The sequence below is a fragment of the Zea mays genome, chromosome 9 (genome assembly GCF_902167145.1).
Source record: "Zea mays cultivar B73 chromosome 9, Zm-B73-REFERENCE-NAM-5.0, whole genome shotgun sequence".
NCBI classification, from domain to species: Eukaryota; Viridiplantae; Streptophyta; class Magnoliopsida; order Poales; family Poaceae; genus Zea; species Zea mays.
The window spans coordinates 147,874,913-147,897,448 of NC_050104.1; the positions used below are offsets into that span (position 1 = coordinate 147,874,913).

General features: G+C 47.6%; 1 protein-coding gene across 4 annotated transcripts in view; it reads left to right on the forward strand.

Moving 5' to 3' along the window:
* Positions 1 to 22,536, forward strand: part of LOC100217254 (uncharacterized) — a 60,120-nt gene that overhangs the window by 25,308 nt on the left and 12,276 nt on the right. For all 4 annotated transcript variants that reach the window (XR_004852417.1, XM_035962129.1, NM_001362447.1 and 1 more), the window contains exons 7-16: positions 2,121 to 2,191; positions 2,276 to 2,354; positions 2,565 to 2,709; positions 10,500 to 10,604; positions 10,773 to 10,850; positions 11,083 to 11,138; positions 11,233 to 11,302; positions 11,508 to 11,592; positions 11,800 to 12,043; positions 12,143 to 12,328. Coding sequence is in view for 3 of the 4 variants with exons in the window: in XM_035962129.1 (XP_035818022.1) it covers positions 2,121 to 2,191; positions 2,276 to 2,354; positions 2,565 to 2,709; positions 10,500 to 10,604; positions 10,773 to 10,850; positions 11,083 to 11,138; positions 11,233 to 11,302; positions 11,508 to 11,592; positions 11,800 to 12,043; positions 12,143 to 12,328 (1,119 nt within the window). In the remaining variant the exon portion in view is untranslated. The remainder of the gene's footprint in view (positions 1 to 2,120; positions 2,192 to 2,275; positions 2,355 to 2,564; positions 2,710 to 10,499; positions 10,605 to 10,772; positions 10,851 to 11,082; positions 11,139 to 11,232; positions 11,303 to 11,507; positions 11,593 to 11,799; positions 12,044 to 12,142; positions 12,329 to 22,536) is intronic.

Below are 22,536 nucleotides of genomic sequence, written 5' to 3' on the forward strand. Positions count from 1 at the left end.
TAGCCGCCGTGCACGGCGGTCCCCCTTACACAGCTATCTCGTCCGCCCCACCTCCCGCGATGGTGGCGGCGCCCTCCCTCCCCAACGCCGGTGTGGGCACGGCCCCACACCCGCTCCACCGCGTCGGCTCCCTCCTCCTGCTCGCCGACGCAGCCCCCGGCGCGCCTGCCGCCGGCAGATGGCCATGGCTCCCCCACGGCAGTGGCAGTCACGACAACGCGCATGCGGGTCCAGCAGCCGGCCCAGATCCGCCGCCGGTGGCCCTCATGGCGGCCGATGCCGCCCCTCCCCTTCTCAGACCGCCAACGCTGCCGCCTGCCTAGCCGCGGGCGTGACCAACCTTCCCCATCTAGGCACGGGCGCGGGTCTCCGCCCCGCCGTCCTGGTCGCCATGGGCTCTCTCCCCCTCTTCACCGTTCGTCCCCAGCCTGGAGCAGCTGGTGCGGCGGCCCCTCCTCCAGCTCCTTCTGCCCCCGTGCTTCCCCACGGCGGCTCCGTCCCCTGTCATCGCCGGCGGCCGCTCCTCCACGCGACCATCTTCCCCGGCGTAGCGCTCAAGCCTCTAGGGCACCGCTCGGGCTCGCCCTAAGCGCAACCGCCATCTTGAGCCGCCTCTCCCGTGCACCTCGGCGGCGTGGCTGCCCCTGCAACCCGCGACCTACCCAGATTCGGCCACGACGCTGCTCGCGGGCCCAGATCCGTTGCAGCGGCTCGTCATGGTGCTGGCAACCTCCTAATTGCCCGTGCTGACACCGAACAACGCTAACCTTTCGAGCTTTTTTTTGTCCCTGGCGTCGACACCCCTTGCTAGGCCTGACAAAGGCCCCTGCCTGACTGGATCCACCCCCGTCGCTCTTCCCCTTCCCTGCCTTCGCTGGATTCATCGCTGCCGCGGCTTTCCCAGCCAGATTCACCATTTTTGCGACCTTCCCGGCTATATTCGTTGTCCCTTTGGCCGGATCGCCGTCTTCCAGGCTGGATTCGTCGCTGTCGTGGCCTTCCCGGCCGGGTCCGCCGTTACCCCATCTATTCTTCTGCGGGCGTGGCCACCATGACCTGCGCAGACGCGTGCGCTGCCGCCGGCCTCCCTGGCGGGGCTCCTCGACATTAGGACAATCGAAGAAGCAAGAAGGTCGGCCTGCTGGTGCTCTTTTGTTGTGTCACCTTGCCGACCGTTGATGCTCGAACGTCGACCCCTCTCGAAGAACAGGCTACTGCTGCCTGTCTCCTGACCACAACCACCTTGACTTCGGCTACCTCAGCATCCAGGGGCTATCGTCTTCTCGAAGTCCACACCGGTCTGTACTCCAGCCGCAACATTCGCACCCTCACGACGCTGCTACTGCGGGGGATTTGAGCCCGTCGGCTCCTACCTTTGGCTTCTACTCCAGTCTCATCGTGTGCGGTGCCCCCGTTGCGACTAAGAGGGGATGTTAGACCGTGTGTGTGGGGGCCGGCACCACTGTTGGGATGCTGGCCCATTAGGGTTAGGGTTAAGTCTATATATTGTAACCCCTTCTCTATGCAATACATTGAGCACTTCAATTCCCACAATCAGATCTTGTTTGACCTGTTCTGTTCTGATGTTTTGTTAGCCTTATGAAACTTGGTATACAAAGTCCACAAAATAGTTTTGAGGAAGAGTAATTATATGAATCCAACTCTTAGCAGCTACACCTAAACTCTACAGAATGTTTTTAACAAGGAGTTTGTGTTGCTCAGTATCCCTATCTGCTTGCTTAGATGTACCTGAGCTGTAATCAAGTAAAGCAAGTTATACTACTGTTAGCACCGTCACAGATAAACTACAAACTAGGATCCAGATTTGATCTAGGTCACTGTATCATTATTCACTATACCTACATAGTGTACAGGAAAGCTGAATGAACCTATAACTATAAGTGAAGTGGTACTATAGTTTGGTTCTGTGTGAAAAAAACAAAATGACAATTCTACTAATGGATGTCCATATAACCATTTTCAAGAGGTAAACATGATTGCAGCCACATAAAAAAACTGGTGAAATTTTCTATGGATTTGGCTCAGTAATTTATTCAAACTGAAATGTTAGGTTATGTACAAACATTGCAATTACCCCCAATTTTCTGATTTATTTGCAGAGTGTCCCCCCTCCCAGAGGAAGTGAACCAATTGTTACACTTGGTGGAATTGACTTGAATAACAGTGCAAGGTGTGAATTTAATGCTGATATTTGTTGAAGTATAAATCTCCTTCAATAATATCTTGTAAACTTATGCCTTGTGCAATGTTTCAGTATGATAGTCAAAGAAGAAAGGAAAGTTATAACAGTCATCTTTCCTGATGGCCGTGATGGACGCACTTTTACCCTTAAGGTTGGTTGTGTACCGCGGTTCAGTTTCTTAGTTACTATAGGAGGGTTGGCATTTGGGAGTGTGTAACGATGTTACTGCTGCAGTGACTACTGACTAGTGGGGCAACAGGTGCGTCAGTAGGATTGGGGTTGCAATGTGGGTGTCCAACAATAATTAATAAGGCTCATGGTATCATCTAGGGATTTAATGGTGTGATTTTTCATCAAGCAGGCAGAAACTATAGAGGACCTAAATGAATGGAGAAGTGCATTGGAGAATGCTCTGGCTCAGGCACCCAGTGTTGCGAATACAGCGGGGCAACATCTGGCAGTCAGCACTGATATAACAGAACCTGTTGAAGCTGCTGTTGAACAATGTAAGCTATGTTTACTTTCTCATAGGTTGCATGCGTGGCTCTCTTTTACTTACTAATTGTTAGAGTGGCCGCACTAACCAGTTCAACCCAAAAGCTTAAACTATTAGGAGAAGGTAGACAATCTACTTATACACTTCAACACCCCCACTCACGTGCAGCCAGAGAGAAATGCGCAAACATGGAAATAAAAGGGCGAATGCACAAATTAAGCCTCTGCCAGGATTCGAACTCGAGACCTCTAGTTCTGATACCATGTTACAGTGGACGCACTAACCAGTTCAATCCAAAAGCTTAAGATATTAGGAGAAGGTAGACAATCCACTTATACACTTCGACACTAATAAGTCATAATTTTGTTCGGGAATTTCGGGTAGCAATTTGCAAAACCCGATTTTATTTCGGGTAATTCGGGTATCACAATCGGGTACCCGAAATACCCGAACTTTCATGTGTCATGTACTCATGTCATGTTTAATTATTAATTTGTACATCTATAATTATGTGTAAGTGTGCATAACTTGTGATTGTAGATTGCTTGTGTTTTATATGTCCATGTATATGATTATTCAAACTATATTTTTATACTAATTTAATAGGGTGTATGTGTTTTTATGAAGCCAACACAATAGTTCGGGTAGTTCGGGAATACCCGAACCCGAACCTGAAATTTCGGGTACCCGAATTTTCGGGTATTGTAAAACCCGTTGTAATTTCGGGTATCGATTCTCAAAACCCAAAATTTTAAATACCCGAATTACCCGACCCAAAATTTTCGGGTAACCCGAACGCCCACCCCTAAGCGAAAGGGCCTCTAACTGAGTTGATTAGGTGGTTTGAGTAGCACTCCTCAGGTCCTGTGTTCGACTCCCTGTGGGAGAAAATTTCAGGCTGTGGTTGAAAAAATCCCCTAGTCTGTCCCATGCCAAAGCACAGGTCTAAGGCCCGATCTCGGCCGTGGTCGTTTCTCACATAGGCTACGATGCCACTGTGTATGGGTGAGGCAGAGTTTCGGGGGTTAGGCTACGATGCCACTGTGTATGGGTGGGGCAGGGTTTCAGGGGGTTTTCTCGACCTGCATGAGAAGGTCTTCTTCTTAATATAACGCTCGGGGGCTGTCTTACACACGCAGGTCGAGTTTTTTTAAATTTCTAGACCAAAAGATATTTGACTTTTTGGGGAAACAATAAGTTACTCAAAATCTCAATTGACATATCAATTCCTAACAAAAATTGATAGCTCTTGGTCCTCTCCCTTTGTACTCTATCTCCTTTCTTAATGAAATGACACACAACTCTCCTGTTTGTTCCAAAAAACAGCTATTGATTCCTGTCTTTTTCATTTTGATAGCTGTGCATGTAAAAGTATGGTGATACCATTCCAATTTGTGTTCAGCTACCTTTGTTTTACATGTCCTTAATGTGTTCTTGATTTCGAAGTTATGTAAGGCCTGAATGAAAATGACTTATATTGCGAAAAATGACTATGCCAGATAAACATTCCAATTCTTTATTCAAATTGGTTTGTATGTACTAAGCTGCATGTACCAAACAATTCAACCCAAAAGTTTAAGCTGATGGAGAGAAGTGGACAATTCACTTGTGTTCTAACACACCCTCACGTCGAGGACGTGGAATAGGAGTGTGCAACAATTATTTAATTTAATTGCGCTAACAGGATTCAAATTCGAGACCTCTAGCTTTGATACCATATTAAGTTGCGTACACCAACTAATTCAACCCGTGATAGAGAGAGATGAACAATTCACTTTTATTATAACAGTAGTGCTTGTACTTAGAAACCAGAGTTTTCTAGGACACTAACTTAATCAAGTTGCATGCACCCTACAGGGGCTTGGACAATCATTTGTTAATCAATATACATGAAGTACCTTACATATTTTGTTGGAATGTGTGAAACCCTAACTCTAATCTTGGGTTGGGAGTGTATTAAGGGTCTGTTTGGTTCAGCTGTAGATTCCTGAAAATCTGATTCTACCTATATGAGTTGTGAGAAAGTTGATCTGAACTAACAATTATGAAAAAATTAAAAAAATGGTTGAAACAACTATCAACATAGATTCTATAAGAGCATGATAGCTTGTAACATGTATGACAAGGATCTAGAAAATCTAGGGTAAGAGGTGATTCTGAATTGAATTAGAGGGATCTATAGATTTTCATAAATCTATTCTGCTATTTTACTCGTTTGGTTGAGATTTTAGATTTTTGTCAGTGAATCTGGTTGAGAAAGTTGAACCAAACAACCCTAAATAGAAGAGTTAGGTGGACGAAAGCCCATTACAATAGGGGTAATCAGGGAAACACAAGTAAACCCTAACCAAACCCTAACAGTAGTCTAACACCTCCCGCAATCACAACTCTATCTTGTACAGATATTGAGACTGGATCGGAACTCGGTGAATACACTGGACGGAAGCCCCTTGGTGAAGATGTCGACAAACTGCGAAGTGGTCGGGAAGCGGAGAACACGAACATCATTGACGGCGACACGTTGGCGAACGAAGTGAAGGTCGATCTCCGCGTGCTTCGTGCGCTGATGATGCACGAGATTAGTGGAGAGGTAGACCGCGTTGATGTTAACGCAGTAGACGAGGGTGGAGCGCTCGAGGGGGTTGTGGAGCTCCTGAAGGTGGCGGAGCCAGGAGGCCTCGACAACGCTATTGGCCACAACACGATACTCGGCCTCAGCGCTGGAGCGGGAGATGACGCGTTGCCGCTTCGAGGCCCAGGAAACGAGGTTGGCGCCCAGAAACATAGTGTGGTCGGATATGGACTGGTGCATGTTAGGGCATCCAGCCCAGTCGGCATCGATGTAGACCACCAACTCATCAGTCAGGGAGGGTCAAAGTAGAAGGCTGAAGTCGATGGAGCCGTGAAGGTAGCGAAGAATCCGCTTGAGAGCGGTGAGGTGGGGCTCCCGCGGGGTGTGCATGTGAAGAAACACCTACTAAACGACGTAGGCGATGTCGGGAGAATGTGAGGTACTAGAGGGCCCCGGGCCGGTGAGGCTCCGGTAGGTTGTCACGTCGCTCACCGGGGGCCCGTCGTCGTCGGAGAGCTTCACCTGAGTCGACAGGCGTGGAGCAGGGCTTGCAGTCGGTCATGCTAGCCCGCTCCATAATGTCGAGGTCGTACTGACGCTGGTGAAGGCCTCGGGGCCGTCGCTCCATGACGACCCCGAGGAAGTGGTGGAGAGGACCTAGGTCCTTCATCGCGAACTAGCGAGGAAGGGCGGCGATCATGCGATGGAGCAGGGCGACACTAGACGACGTGAGCATGATGTCGTCGATGTAGAGGAGGTAGACGATGTCATCGTCATGCCGATGGTCTGACTTGGTCTCGATGAATCCAAAGGAGATCAAGTAGGAGACGAAGCGACTGTACCAAGCCCTCGGTTCCTGCTTGAGGCCATACAGAGAGCGATTCAGCCTGCAGACCAAATTCGGGCGAGCGGAGTCGACGAAGTCGGTGGGCTTGTTGCAATACACCGTCTCGGTCAGAGTGCTATGAAGAAGGCATTTTTGACGTCCAGCTGGTGCACCGCCCAATCCTGAAAGAGAGTGAGAGGACGACCTGAACTGTGGCGAACTTGACGAGTGGGTCGAATGTCTCGTCGTAGTCCACTCCAGGATGTTGAGTGAAACCCCGAAGGACCCAACATGCCTTGTAGTGATCGAGCGAGCCATCAGAGGTGAGCTTATGGCGGAAAATCTGCTTCCCGGTAACCACGTTGGTTCCTGGTGGACACAACATCATATCCCAAGTGTGGTTGTCCAGTAGGGCCGCATACTCGTCCATAGCGCGACACCAGTGGGGATCGGCGAGGGCAACACGAACGGAGGAAGGGACAGGTGAGGGAGCCGAAGCAGCGTCGGCTGTGAGCACGTGTTGATCGACAGGGTGGAGAACATCGGCCGAATGGCGCATCACCATTAGGTGGATGTGGCCAGGGTCACGGTGGATGGCAATCGGATGGTGCATCGGTAGCTCGACACGAGAGCTAGTCGAGGCGTGGCCTGACGGAGCGTGGGGCTGGGGGATCGGTTCGCCCACGACGGTGGTAGACGAGGGTGGGTCGATGAAGTGTGTCGTGTGGGCCGTAGGCGGCGGGGCCACGCAAGGTGAAGTCGGCAAGGCCGTGCGTGGCACGAGTGGGGTCGACGGGGCTGCATGTGGGAGGGGTGAGGGTACAACAATGGGATCAAAATTGAGGAGAGTGTCAAGGTTGGAAGGCGGGGAGGAGCCAACAAGACGAAAGACATCCTCATCGAAATGATATGACGGGAGCTGATGATGTGGTCGGTGAGGAGGTCAAGGCATCGGTACTCTTGGGGTCAGGGGAGTAACCGAGGAAAAGACAACGAGTGGAGTGGGGGAGAGCTTGTGAGGAGCAGTGGTGGAGGTGTTGGGATAGCAGGCACAACCAAAGACTCAAACATGAGAATAGGAGGGGGTTGTGCCATACAGAGTGAAGTGGGGTGACTGACCACCTTGGAGGGAAGGCGGTTGAGGTGATGAGTAGCAGTGTTCAGGGCCTCCACCCAATAAGTGGCAGAAAGAGACGCCTCAAAGAGAAGGCAACAGATCATGTTGGTAGTGGTGCGAATAATGTGTTCGACCCGACCGTTCTGAGCAGAGGTAGGGAGACGAGAGCCGCAACTGAACACCGTTGGAAAAAGAAAGAGCGAGAGGCGGAGTTGTCGAACTCGCGACCGTTGTCACACTGGAGAGCACGAACCTGGCGACGAAACTGGGTGGAGACCCTGGTGAAGAAGTGCGAGAGGGTGTGAAATATGTCGGACTTTAATCGCAGGGGAAAAGTCTAGAGAAAATTAGAAAAATCATCCAAAATCACCAAGTAGTATTTATAGCCAGCAAGACTGAATACATGAGATGTCTAGAGATCACAATGAACAAGACCATAAGCCTGCTCAGCCCTAGAAGTAAAAGTAGCAAAAGGGATATGAGCATGGTGGCCTAGCTGACATGCATGACAAAGACTCTCAAAATGGCCCTTGCTACAAGATATCTTTGAACTACTAGTGAGCTTGGTCATGACGTTGGGTCCCGAATGGTCGAAACAACAATGCCAAGTGGTGGAGTAGGTGGTGGAAGCCAGAGCATGCGGGGAGGATGTGCCGGTGGAGGAGGTGGATGGTCGGAGCGTGTAGAGTGTTCCTGAGCTGTCACATCAGGCGAGAAGGGTCCTGGTGGCTAGATCCTTCACATACAAACTAAACAAGTCAAACTCAATGGAATAGGAGTTGTCTGTGGTGAACCGACAAACAGAAACAAGATTTTGAATGATGTGAGGGGCTACGAGAATGTCGTTAAGGTAGAACGATCCTAGAAGAACCAAATCACCTACTGAGGTGACAATGAGGGTGGAACCGTTCTATACAACGATGGAGGAAGGGTGGGAGGGATGTGTGGGATGGGAGAGGGATAACGTGCCCGCAGTAGAGGCGGTGTGGTAGGAGGCGCCGAAGTCGACCACCCAGTCGGTGGGGGGTAGAGTCAGCGCCATAGTGCCGAAGGCGGCAGCGAGGGAGGCCTAATCCGATCCTCTAGCTAGTAGGGACCAAGGTGTCAGGGTAGCAGTCTTTAGAGGCAGGAGAAGGGGCGGAGCCGAAGTCGTCGAAGGGGGAATGCCTTAGGGTGGCGTCGCCAGGCGAGCCAGCTGGCGAGGACACGGCGAGGGGGTACCCGTGGCCGGGCCCGACCACATGGAGATGGTCCCGGTCCAGAGGTTGTAGAACGACTGCCACGCTGGAACGCTGCCACGCTCGATGGAGCCAACGCCCATGTGGTGCCCTTGTGGGGCCGGTGACCGCCATTAGTGCTGGGAGGCTGATGAGGGGCCCCGGTGGTGGGGGCGGTAGGAGGGCGCACAGGGGCCCCCGTCTACGGAGATCAGCACGTGCCTTCAGGTTCTGGCACTAATGGCTGACGATCGCCATTAGTGCCCAACAGAGCCTTCAGGTGGTTGTAGCGAGGGCTGAGACCAAACAGAAGGTTCAACACGAGGGTGCGGTCGGGGATGAGTTCGCCGAGATCACGGAGGGAGTCCACCATGCCCTTCTTCCGACGGCAGTACTCGCTAGCTGAGAGGTCCCCTAGGATAACATGCAGAACGAGGCGTCGAGGTGGAGAGCCCGGACCTCCTGGTTGCCGAGGAACTAGGCCTCTAGGGCGACCCAACTAGCGAGCGGTGCCTCCCCCATTCGTGGACGATGTCCTGAAGCTCGACGGTGAGGGTGTCGATGAGCCACAAGAGGACAACACTGTCCATCTGGTGCCAGGATGGAGACGACGTTGTCGAGTATGTGGTCAGCGAGGGCGTAGTGGGGGGACTTTTGGATCCAACACGACAAAGACCAGCGACCGAGTGTTGTAAACACCGGTCGTCTGAGCGTGAAGAGCGACGGTGGTGGAGGTGTCGAGCCTAGAGGTGGGGTGGGCCACTTGGCCAACGGAGAGGGGCGTATTGACGCGACCAAGAATGAGGCGCTGAGCTTCAACCATCTGAGAGGTCAAAGCGGTGCCCACGATGCGCTCGTGCACCCAGGCGAAGGCTGCAGCCTATTCACGGTCCCGAGTGGCAGCCAAAACAGCCTGGTTGGTGGTGAGGTCTGCAACCAGAGTGGAGGAGTCTCCAATCGGTGGTGGAGCGCCATCGGGGAAGTGATAGAGCCGGATGGAGCGGAGAGAGCCCACAAGGTTGATGGGAGGACGATGGGACGGGAAGCGGGGAAGGGGGACTCTCCACGCGTGCTGCAGAGAGCGGGAGGTCGCGGACGGTCACGTGGTGGGGAGGCGAGCGGGGGAGAGGACTCCAAAGGGCGCAGTGGTGGTGGTGGGCTCCGTGCCGAGCGCTGCGGGAAGGAGGACGGCTGCTGCTGCGGTTAGCAAGCCCGTGCCGGAGTTGGCTGCGTCGGTGAGGACGCCTGCGCTGGGGAGGTCCGAGGCGGTGCCGTGGGTGCCGTGGAGGAAGGCGCCTGGGCCAAGGCCGTGAACGCCAGGAAGGAGAGCATTGACGCCGAGCGCGCCCGTGTCGTTAGGGTGGAGGTCACCCGCAGGCGAGGAGGGGGCCGCCATGAGGGAGACGGGTGTGGTGGCGCCCGACGACTGGTGTGGCAGAGGGGGAGAACTGGCGGCGGGAAGAAGATGGGGTGGGAGGGCCGGCGGCTGGGGTGAGAGGGAGGGAAGAAAGAGAGAGAGAGACCTAGCTAGATACCATGTTGGAATGTGTGAAACCCTAACCCTAATCCAGGGTTGGGAGTGTATTAAATAGAAGATTTAGGTGGACCTAATCCCATTACAATAGGGTTAATCAGGGAAATACTGGTAAACCCTAACCAAACCCTAACAGTAGTCTAACATATTTCATCAAACTCACTGCATCCAGTCATCTCAAGAGTTGAAAAGAGAATAGAGGATTTCTAGAAGTGCACCATTCATCCATTATCCATGAGTATATAGAAATAGATTTTGGGCCTCATGGACCAAGATGGGATACACACACCAAGCTACCATGTATACATAATAATACAGGTGACATAAAAAAAATGAAAATCTGCATCAGATGTCAGATAATGCAGTATATATTTGCTGACATACTAAAATCAGAGACTTCTCACAATGGAGCTTGAGACTGTACAATATTTGCAATAGCTGTTTTCGTATTTCTTTCTTATTGTGATTTGATGGGGAACAACTGAATCTTACCATGGAGTTGGAATACAAATAAACAAATTCGATCCATTGCAGTGGAGGATAAGTCTGTAATTGGCAGACCAGCAGAATTTGCACTTGTCGATGCTGATGGCACTACAGCATTCCTGGAGAAGGCCTTAAAGTTCATCGAAGACTATGGTAAATCCTTTTTCCATGTTTAAATAATTCAATACACAAATGTACCTGGAATTTCCAGTGGTTACGAATTAGTGAAATAAATATCCTGGTGAACATCAATAACATCGAAGTACTCTATATGTATCTACCAAGTTGATGTTCAATGACAGTGGACCCACCTCTTTCTAGGTGTCAAGGTTGAAGGAATTCTCCGTCAGTCTGCTGATGTTGAAGAAGTCAAACGCAGGGTTCAGGATTACGAAAAGGGTGATTTCTTGTAGTTTGACCATTTTACTTTTTAAGTAAAGACAGCTAGGCTTGGCGCTTCTCGGTGTCTTACCAAGAGCTTATTGTATGTAGTTCTATTAAGTTAATTTTTTTTATTATATCCATACATATTTTCATGAAGCTAGTTTGGGAGGATGTAAGTTTGGATAACCCGAGAGTTGTTTTTGCTAGCTATGTGTTTCAAATCACATATTTCAATATGAATTTGTAGGGAAGAATGAGTTCTCCCCAGAAGAGGATGCACATGTTATCGGTGACTGTATTAAGGTATTTACTTGACAAGCATTTACTATGATCTACAATAGGAAAAAACTGTGGTTCTATTCTTTTAGTAATGTTCGTTGATTCTAATTCGCTGCAGTGCATTCTTCGAGAGATGCCATCTTCCCCAATTCCGGCACCATGTTGCACTGCCCTGGTTAGAGCTTACCGTAAGACTGACTTGGAACTTAATTTTTCAGCAATCTGCACAATCTTGATTTTCAGTTTCAGCATCCTGCACAATCTTGATTTTCGTTGCTTAGCTGCTTTTCATGGGGTAAATACCAAAATACCAGCTTAACCCTTTAGACCTTACCCACTAAACATTGTGTTATGCTAAAAATAATAAACTGATCAAAACAAACGGTTGTACAGGAACTGACAAGACAAGAAGACTTGATGCTATGAATAGAGTGATATATGAAGTATTCCCAGAACCAAATCGTCAATTGTTACAGAGGTATCTACCTACAATTGTTTGTTTCAATGCGTTATCAACCAAATTGTAGACTGCACAGATAATGTTCATGGTGTCATGACCCCTACTGTCTATGTTCATTCTTGAAGAATATGTACATGATTTTTTTGCATATTAAATAGTTTCCTTTAGCCTGTATGGTAAACTGATAATCACAGAAATCCATGAGACTCATTGCTTTTCTTTTAGGATTCTCAAAATGATGCAGATTGTTGGATCACACAAAGCTGAAAATAGGATGTCTCCGTCTGCTTTGGCAGCTTGCATGGCACCGCTTCTTCTTCGTCCTCTTCTTCTTGGTGAATGTGAAATTGATAGTGAATTCAATATGGCTGGGGATGGTTCATTCCAGTTGCTTCAAGCTGCTGCTGCTGCCAACCATGCTCAAGCTATTGTTATTATTATGCTTGAGGAATATGATCAGATATTTGATGTACCCGCTTTTCCCTGGAAATGCTCTTCTTTGGAAGCTCATTCCATTTGAATTTGTACTGCATTGTTATGGATTTTAATCCAACATTTACATGTTTAGGATATTGAAGACGGTTCGTACTCTTCAGATGCTTATACTGAGTCTGACATTGACAAGGAATATTCGACAGACAATGACATCCCTGAAGACGATGGTTCCTATGGTTGTGGTGAAGATGTTGAAGAAGATTTAAATGATGATACTGAACACTCTTCTGGCATTAGGATTGATAATGCAGATGATAAGGTACTTCATCTAATCACTATGTTCTTTTCTTATATTATCAAAAGGAGGAAATCTCTTTTCTTGTAAATCTTTATGATCGATTTCTTGTTTTTATCATGCTATTCATTGTCTTACTTTTAGCATTCAGAACTTATCTTCCTAAAAGAAACCATTCAGAAAAAATGTAACCATTCAGTGTTCACAGGCCTGGTAAAACATTTTCCGTTTTCACCAACTTTTTTCTTGACCACGCAGAGAGCTGCTTATCATTATATTAAGAAGAGACATTTTCACCAACAATATTTTTGTTAAAACGAAACTCTACATTATCTACTTGAAATTGTTAGTGTATTCACTGTGTACTGGTCGTAGTTAGGTGTTACTGTCTTAAATGCCTTTATTGCTTAGTGGCTTACTCAACGGCTGGAAACCTTGGGCCTTTCCCTGGTCAAACGCCTGGGAACTATCCCTGGCTGTCGGCCACCCCACTTTGCTTTTGTTCTAAACTCTCTCCTCTCTAAAAATGTAACCATGTCCTCTGGACTTCATCAAGTATTATAGTTCAGCTTCTTCATGCTCTATCAGAAATGATGATTACGGATTCCGGTTTTCTGTCAAAAGTTCCTCCACTGATCAGTAACTTATTAAATGTTTAAATTCACTTCTCAAAATTGTACCTTGGAGACCCTAACAAAATCTACAAGATTTTGTTCTAACTTTCTCTAGAATGAATTGATTTATCTTCTCACAGATACAGTATGTTCATACCTTTTTTTCATCCATATCAGACAGACAGTATCTGAAGGAGAATAAAAGGAGATGTTTTATGAACTAACTCTGCAGTGGTCTCTGTCCCTCCATAAACTAACAGAAAATTGCTAAAAGAAACTGGAAAAAACACTTCACCTAACAAACACCTTAAGGCAGAACTTTAAAACCCCCACATGTACCTAACTGTTCATATTGCAACAGCTTTGTAACCTCTATCTAGTTGATATGTTGCTATCAGATTGTGCTTGTTAAATTTTCAAAAGAAGCGGTAATTTCGTTATGGAGGAACAAAAATTGCTGTTCTGGATATGTCCTTATCCTACTCCTTCCTTATCTAAAGTAAGTTTTTTTTTCTCGAACACGTAGGAGAACTGCACATCATTATATTAATAAGAAAAGGGGGTGGTCTATGTAAGACCAAATTACAGACTGCCTAAGCAGGCAGCCAAGAGAGGGGAAAAGAGGGGGGTGAGGAATATACAGACCAATATCCGTAAACTAGGGCCACAACTTTCTAAGGGCTGTTGCCCCAGCTAAACTCCACAGGCTGACATCTTCAAGAGTATTTTATAGGATTCTAGACATGTTTGGAGATGCTTCATAAAAATCACATTCATTTCTATGTTTCCAAAGCCTCCAAGCCACCAGAATCACTACTGAATTGAATCCTTTTCTTTGTTCTTTAGTCGCCTGGGTCTCAGTTATTCTCCATCATTCCTGAAACAGTCACTTCTATTCCTGGACTCAGGTTATGCAGCCTGAAACCATAGTTCTCTAGCAAAAACGCAGGACAGCAGAAGGTGTTGGACATTTTCTTCATGCTGGTCACAAAGTAAACATTTCTCTGGTGATCCAGACCTCAGCTAGCTAATCTACAGCAGTCCAGCACCTATTAAGGGTGGCCAGCCAGATGAAGAATTTGCATCAAGGGGGTGCCCAAGTTTTCCATATCCTGACAGCCTGCTCAAAGTGTACTGAACCAGCAAGGAAACGGTCATATGCCGATTTCGATGAGTATATTGTCCAGAGGCTGAAGGCAACCATAGGTGTTGATCAGGTACCTCAGTCTGGAGTTGAAAGCCTTGAATTAGGTCCCAACCAAGAAATATTCTATGAGGGTTTGGGCAGGTAAACTGCCAGATATGTCATTTACCCGTCTGTTGTTCATCAATGCTTCCTGAACAGTTCTGCAGTTCTGAATTCTTTTGGAAATTCTGCTCACAAGGGCTGGGGCAACCTCAAGGATGGATTTGCCATGAAGCCATCTATCAGTCCAAAACAAGGTTGTGGCCCCATCACCTACCTGGGAACAAATTGACACTGAGAAGAGTGCTGCTGCATTTGGGTGCACTTTAATGTCAAATTCAGACCAGGGCCTATCAGGTTGAGTTTTCCTGAGCCATAACCATCTCATATGTAAGGCCCAGCCAACTACTTCCAAGTTATGTATACCCAGCCCTCCCTGAACTAGGGGCCTACATACCCTGGCCCATCCAACAGTGCAGTGGCCCCCTTTGATGTCTGTCCTTCCTTTCCATAGGAATCCTCTTCGAATTTTGTCGATTGCCTTGATGACCCACTTCGGACATTGGATGGCTATGAGATGATAGATTGGGTTGGCAGTGAGTACTGACTTGACAAAAGTGTTCTTCCTGCAGGATTAATAAGTGCAGTCTTCCATCCTGGGAGCTTATTGGCAATCTTTTTTTTTTTCGAAAAACGCAGGAGAACTGCGCCTCATTATATTAAGTAAGAAGAAATAGGGTCGAAAAGGACCCGAATACAGGACCTCCTTATGGAGGCCAGAAACAAGCATAAAGGAAACAATCCATACACAACTAAAAGATACAACTTATCTCAGGCATTGGTACTGGGAGCAGCTAAAAAGGAAAGACCCTTAGCTCCTGCAACCATCCATTTCTCCCTTTCCTCAGCAGTGGCCTCTAATAGTGTAGTGATATTGGGGGGGGACCCGTCAAACACCACTCTGTTTCTGAACTTCCAGATCATCCAGGCTCCCAGAATCAAAAGTGAATTTACCCCCTTCTTGGTCATGCCTGACACAATATCAGCAATGCGTTTCCACCACTGCAGGAAGTTTATCAATGCTCCTCTGGAAGTCAGACCTGGGAACCCAATTTCTCCAGCTGTGCCTCCACGCTGTAGTAGGCGCATTGCTGGGATTGGTGTTGAATTCCAGTCTGCCTTCAGTGATGGTCAATTCAAATTTAAGAAGAAAATAATGAGAGCGCTGCAGGTGATTGATGAAAGCGAAGGCATCAGTCAGGAGGCCTTGGATAATTATAGCAGGCTTTTTGAGCAGCCCCTCCCTCCGTCTCATGTCCAGGCCCTTGCTGCCCTTTTCGGATGGACACCCCCTGGGTTAGTGGTGTGTTGAGCGGCTGATCATGCCTCTATCCTGTTGGTCGGGATCTTCTTATATATCCTTCAAATATTGTGTGTTGGAACGTACGAGGCCTAAACTCTAGAGCTCGGCAAGATTCTGTTCGTAATTTGGTAAACTCCTTTAATGCTAATGTGGTGTGTATCCAAGAAACCAAGATGGCTGAAATTTCTATGCATACCTCCCTGTCTGCACTTGGGAGTAATTTTGTGCACAAGTTGTTTCTTCCCTCGGTTGGAAATAGTGGTGGGATTCTCGTGGCCTGGAGGAATGAAATTGGTCCAGCCAGCGCATCTCGGGTGGATCAGCATAGCGTGTCAATTCAGTTCAGTCCAAGTGATCCTCCTCCTTGGTGGTTGACTTGCGTGTATGGGCCTCAAGGCGACAGTAACAAAATTCAGTTTATGCAAGAACTTCGGGATGTGAGATCTGCTTGTCCTGGCCCCTGGATCCTTATGGGGGATTTTAACCTCATCTACAGAGATGAAGACAAGAGCTCTGGCAATTTTAACAGGCAGCTTATGGAGAGATTCAGAAGGTTCATTAATGATCTGGGTTTAAAAGAATTGGCTCTGCATGGTCGGAAATTCACTTGGTCTAATCGCCAAGATACGCCTACTCTCGTCAAACTTGATAGAATGTTTTGCTCATCAGATTGGGAGCAGCTTTTTCCTAATTGCCTTCTGCAAAGTGCTAGCCCTGACGGTTCGGATCATTGCCCTTTGCTTCTTGGGCTCCAGGTTTTAACGCATGGCCGCAGCAGATTTCATTTTGAATCTCATTGGACAAAATTGCCTGATTTTATTACAACAGTGGAGGCTGCTTGGAATTCTGTTCCTTCCTCCCCTTGCACTTTTGAAACCCTTTCCAAGAAGTTTAGAGCCACCGTCAGGCGTCTCCAAAGCTGGTCTCAAAAAAGGGTGGGCCATATCTCCTCTCAGCTTGGGATGGCGCGGGAAATTATGCACAAGCTGCAGTCTGCTCAAGATAACAGACCCTTGTCAGTGCTAGAAAATTGGCTGTTGAAGCAGCTTGATGGTCATGTTGTGGCCCTTTCAACCTTGCAACGTTCTATGGCTCGGAGCCGCTCTAGGATTACCTGGTTGGCTGAGGGGGATGCTAACACTGCCTTCTTCCACCTCCACGCTAAAAACCGCAAAGGCAAGAATTTTATTGGTAATCTGTTATCCGACGATGGTTTGATAAAGTCAAGGCATGAGGACAAGGAGGAAACTATAAGTGATTTTTTCCACAATCTGCTGGGTTGTTCGTCTGATCGAGCTCATACTATTGATTTGGATCATCTCCAAATTCCTTCTCATGATCTCTCTTCGCTGGACAGCCCTTTCACGGAAGATGAAGTCTGGAAAACAGTCCTTTCTCTACCTTCAAACAAGGCTCCTGGCCCGGATGGTTTTACTGGGAAATTTTATAAGTCGTGCTGGCATATTATTAAAGGAGATATTATGGCAGCTGCTATGGCTGTTTGGAACAGAAATCGGGGAAATCTAGAACTTCTCAATTCAGCATACATCATTCTTCTACCCAAAAAAGATGATGCATGTCATGTCAAAGATTTTCGGCCTATAAGCTTGGTCCACTCCTTTGCTAAGCTCATTACAAAGCTTTTGGCAAATAGGCTGGCCCAACACCTGGATAATATGGTTTCTCAGAATCAAAGTGCTTTTATTAAAGGCAGATCCATTCTGGACAATTTCATGCTTGTGCAACAGACAGCAAAGTTGTTTCACCAGAAAAGTGTGCAAGGATCCTCCTTAAGTTGGATATCACCAAAGCTTTTGACTCTGTGTCGTGGCCCTTCCTCCTGGAGGTCTTAAAGCATTTGGGTTTGGGGCAAATTTGGTGCGATATTGTTAGCATTCTTCTTGCTTCTGCCTCTTCCCAAGTAATGCTTAATGGTAAACCAGGTCGGAGAATTATTCATAGACGAGGTCTTCGGCAGGGGGACCCTCTCTCCCCAATGTTGTTCATCCTGGTTATGGATGTGCTAGGCTATTTAATTAAGGAGGCTGCTAATGATGGTTTGATGGTGCCTTTGATAGAAAATTCAGTTCATAACCGTATTTCTATTTATGCTGATGATGTGGTGATCTTCCTCCACCCGGTGGCACTTGATTTAGTAATCACCCTGGACATTCTCAGGATTTTTGGGGAGGCATCTGGGCTCAAAGTGAATATGGCAAAGAGCAGCGTTTTCCCCATCCACTGTACTGCTGAAAATCTGGATACCATTCATAGTCTGCTGCCATGCGTTGTTGCCAACTTCCCCTGCAAATATTTGGGGGTGCCTCTATCCTTAAAGAAGCTTGGCAGACAGCACTTACAGCCATTCATTGATAAAATTGCACATCGCCTTCTCTGCTGGAAAGCTGATCTGTTGATTAGAGCTAGAAGATTTATTGTTGTCCAGACTGTCCTGTCTTCAATGAATATCTACTTAATGATGGCCATGGACCTTCCTTCTTGGGTTTTCAAAGCAATTGACAAGATCAGAAGGAATTTCCTGTGGAGAGGGAGGAAAGAAGCTTTGGGAGGACACTGCTTGGTAGCTTGGAACAAGATTACTAGGCCAAAAGAATTTGGAGGATTGGGTATCTTAAACCTGCGTTTGATGAATTGGGCTCTTAGATTACGCTGGCTCTGGCTGAAAAAAACCGATACTAGCAGACCTTGGGCATCCTTTAAAATAAATGCTCATCCTTCAGTTAAGGCCTTCTCGGCAGCAATCTCTTCGGTGGTGGGCAACGGGAAAAACACTTTGTTTTGGACAGATAATTGGATCGATGGCCAAAGTCTATGTCAGCTGGCCCCTCATTTGGTCCAGATGGTCTCTTCTAGGGCTAAAATGAGGAGTGTCCATGATGCCCTCATTTCAAGGAACTGGGTCCATGACATTAGAGGAGCTATCACTGTAAATGTTTTGTCTGACTTCCTTAAGGTTTGGGACCTCACTACAGACTAGGTCTTAGCACCAGATCAGGAGGATAAGCATAGCTGGAGGCTTTCAAGCTCAGGTTTATATTCGGCCAAATCGGCATATACCGGTTTCTTTCTTGGAGCAACAACTTTTAAACCTTGGGAAAGGATTTGTAAATCATGGGCTCCTAGTAAATGCAAGTTCTTCATGTGGCTCGTGGCCCACGACCGCTGCTGGACAGCAGACCGCCTAGCAAAGAGAGGAGGACTGCCTCACCCTCAATTTTGTACACTATGTGATCAAGAGGAAGAAACGATAAACCACTTGCTAGTTTCCTGCGTTTTTTCACAGGCTGTCTGGTTTCAGATTATGAAATCTGTTGGGTTGCAGCACCTTGCTCCTAACCCTGCGTGCTCCTCCTTTGAAGATTGGTGGGAAGGGGTTGCTGCAGTTTCTGCTGGTCTAGCAAACAAAGGGCTGCACAAGGGCTTGAATTCTTTGATCATTATTGGTGCTTGGGCTATCTGGAATCACCGCAATAGCTGTGTTTTTAATGGTGTGCAGCCTAGTCACAGCATGGTCATCAATTGGGTCAAGGAGGAGTCTCATCTCTGGTATAGGGCTGGAGCCAGGGATTTATCTAACATCCTTATGCTCCAGTAATTTCAGTGGGTAATCTTTATTTTGAATCTCCATGGTCACGGGTCTAGATGTCTTTTGTTGTTGTTGATGTTAATTTTTCTCCTTCTCCCTATAGCCTAGTGTTTGTGGGTTCGTGTGGAGTTGTACGAGGTTTTCTCCTTGCCTCACCTTTTCTTCTTAATATATTGATACGCAGCTCTCCTGCGTTTTCGAAAAAAAAAGTTCAAGGAAGGACCTTTTGGGCAGTTTTTTAACAGAAAGTGGAAGGCCCAAATACTTACAAGGAAATGGAATCATATTAGGGCTTGTTCGGTTAGCTCTCAATTCATATGGATTGAGTGGGATTGGATGGGTTTGAATCCCAAACAAGTCAAACTTCTTAAGAATTTTTTCCAATCCCATCCAATCCATGTGTATTAGGAATAACCGAACAAAGCCTTACTAGGCATCATTCCTTGTGCAACCTCAAGATGTTAGTCGTCACACTTGATGGGAGTCATGTTGCATATGTTTAGATTAGTGATCAGTCCTGATGCTTCCTCAAAAACTCTCAGAATTTCCTTTACCACTTCAAATTCTTCTGAGCTAGGCTGTAAAAACAGGTCACATCATCTGCATAAAGGGAGACTCGCTGCCTGTTTCCATGTCTTAATAGGGGCTGTAACTATCCCAAATCATTGGCCCGAGTAAGTAGGGAATTCAGCACATCCATAACCAAAATAAAGAGCATTGGGGAGAGAGGACCCCTCTGCCTAAATTTAATGTGAAGTCAGTAGTCAAAAAGGCCTCATTCATTGATTCTTACATGACAGTGCATTTTATAGGATCATTTTAGTAGAATATGTCAATAACAAGTAATCCTAGTATGAACAAAGTTATGCTAATTGATTTGTTTAACAGAAGCCTTTGCAAATATCCTCACTATTGACAATTGTTGAAACATAATATAAGTGAATTGGCTAACTTCTCCCATCAGCTTAAGCTTTTGGGTTGCACTGGTTAGTGCGTCCACTCTAACATGATATCAAAGACAGAGGTCTCGAGTTCGTATCTTGACAGAGACATTATTTGTGTCTCGGCCCCTTTATTTCTACGTTTGCGCCTTTCTCTCTGGTTGCACGTGAGTGGGGGTGTTGGAGTGTATAAATGGATTATCTACCTTCTACTAATAGCTTAAGCTTTTGGGTTGAATTGGTTAGTACGTCCACTCTAATATGGTATTAATGTCAGAGGTCTCGAGTTCAAATCCTTTTTTTTGAAAAACGCAGGAGAGTTGTGCATCTTTATAGATAATACTAGCCAGTTGCCCGTGCTTTGCTACGGTTTTTATATATCATATAAATCGGTATTAAGATATTTATTCAAATATAATTATTGTTTATTTCTAAACACTAAGAGCATCTCCAATAGTTATGTAAACAACTCCCTAAATATGAATTTAAGAAGTTTTCAGGGAAAACTCTTCTCCAACAATTATGTAAAGCAGGTCCTTAAATTTACAAACTCCATACAAAACTTAATTTCATCCCGATATTTATGAACCTCGTTGAGACTCCCTAAATCAATGTTGGTTCTAAATCCATCGCGAAAACCATAGTTTGGTTCCAAATTTACAAACCGTTTGGTGGTTACCCAAATGTTTGGAGCAAGCAGGTGTAGGTTCGAGTGCTCGCTTTGCACTATTTTTTGCATGGCATGGTAGCGCGAAGGGTGAAGTCGTGGTATCACCAGCTGCCCACATTAGGTTCTTAATAGATTAGTATAGATAGAAGAAAAGGTCATACAAGAGAGGTACATGTTAGGGACACCTGCAATTAATATAAAATAATTGTTTGAATCCTGGTTAGCGCAATTAATATAAAATAATTGTTGCTCGCTTCTATTCCACATCTGAGACTCAAGAGAGGCTCGACGTGAGGGGAGTGTTGAAATATAATATAAGTGAATTGCCCACTTCTTCCTATTAGTTTAAGCTTTTAGATTGAACTGATTGGTGCATGCAACTTAATAGCAATAAAAACTTCCCCATTGTACATGACTTAAAACTTGAACCGATAAATTATATGTTGAGCATGTTCATTCACCAGTGTGGGAAGAACCCCTAACCCTAATGAGGGTTGGGTGTGGTATTAATAGACTTGAGTAACTGGGCCTGGCCCATTACAAAGGGGTGAGATGGTAATTACATGGGGAAGACCCCAAACCCTAGACGGGTATTCTAACATCCCCCTGCAGTCACAACTCTATCCTGTACAGATGTTGAGACTGGATCGAAAGTCTAAAAATACACTCGACGGCAACCCCTTGGTGAAGATGTCGGCGAACTGAAGCGTGGTGGGGACGCTGAGAACCCGAACGTCACCGACAGCGACACGCTCGCGGACGAAGTGCAGGTCGATCTCCACGTGCTTCGTGCGCTCGTGGAGGAGCTGGCGCAGCCAAGGGGCCTCTGCCACGCCGTTGGCCACGGCACGATAGTCGACCTCAGCGCTGGAGCGAGAGACGACAGGCTGCCGCTTGGCGGCCCAAGAGACAAGGTTGGCGCCCAGGAACACGGTGTAACTGGAGGTGGACCGGCGCGTGTCAGGACAGCCAGCCCAGTCAGCGTCGGTGTAGACCACGAGCTCCGACGTCGAGGATGGTCAGAGTAGGAGGCCGTAGTCGAGGGAGCTGCGGAGGTAGCACAGAATCCGCTTGAGCGCAGTGAGATGGGGCTCCCGCAGAGTGTGCATATGCAGGCACACCTGCTGGACGGCGTATGCGATGTCGGGCCTAGAGAAGGTGAGGTACTGGAGCGCTCCAGTCAGGCTCCGGTAGGACGTCGCGTCGGCGACCGGAGGCCCGTCGTCCTCAGAGAGCTTCGCCTGAGTGTCGACAGGTGTGGAGCAGGGCTTGCAGTCAGACATGCCAGCCCGCTCCAAGATGTCAATGTCGTACTGGCGCTGGTGGAGGAAGAGACCCTGAGGCCGGCGCTCGGCGGTGATGCCGAGGAAGTGGTGTAGGGGCCCCAGGTCCTTCATCGCGAACTCCCGCTGAAGGGCGACGATCGTGCGTTGTAGAAGGTCGGCGGTGGATGCCGTGAGCACAATGTCGTCGACGTAGAGCAGGAGGTAGACGGTGTCGTCGCCGCGCCGGTAGATGAACAGGGACGTGTCCGACTTGGCCTCGACGAAGCCGATGGAGGCTAGGTAGGAGGCGAAGCGACTGTACCATGCCCGCGGCGCCTGCTTGAGGCCATACAGGGACCGGTTCAGCCGGCAGACCAGATCCGGATGGTCAGCGTCGACGAAGCCGGTGGGCTGGCTGCAGTAGTTAGTCTCCGTCAGAGTGCCATGGAGGAAGACATTCTTGACATCGAGCTGATGGATCGCCCAGTTGCGGGAGAGGGCGAGGGAGAGGACGGCGTGGACAGTGGCGAACTTGACGACGGGGCTGAAGGTCTCGTCGTAGTCCACTCCGGGGCGCTGAGTGAAG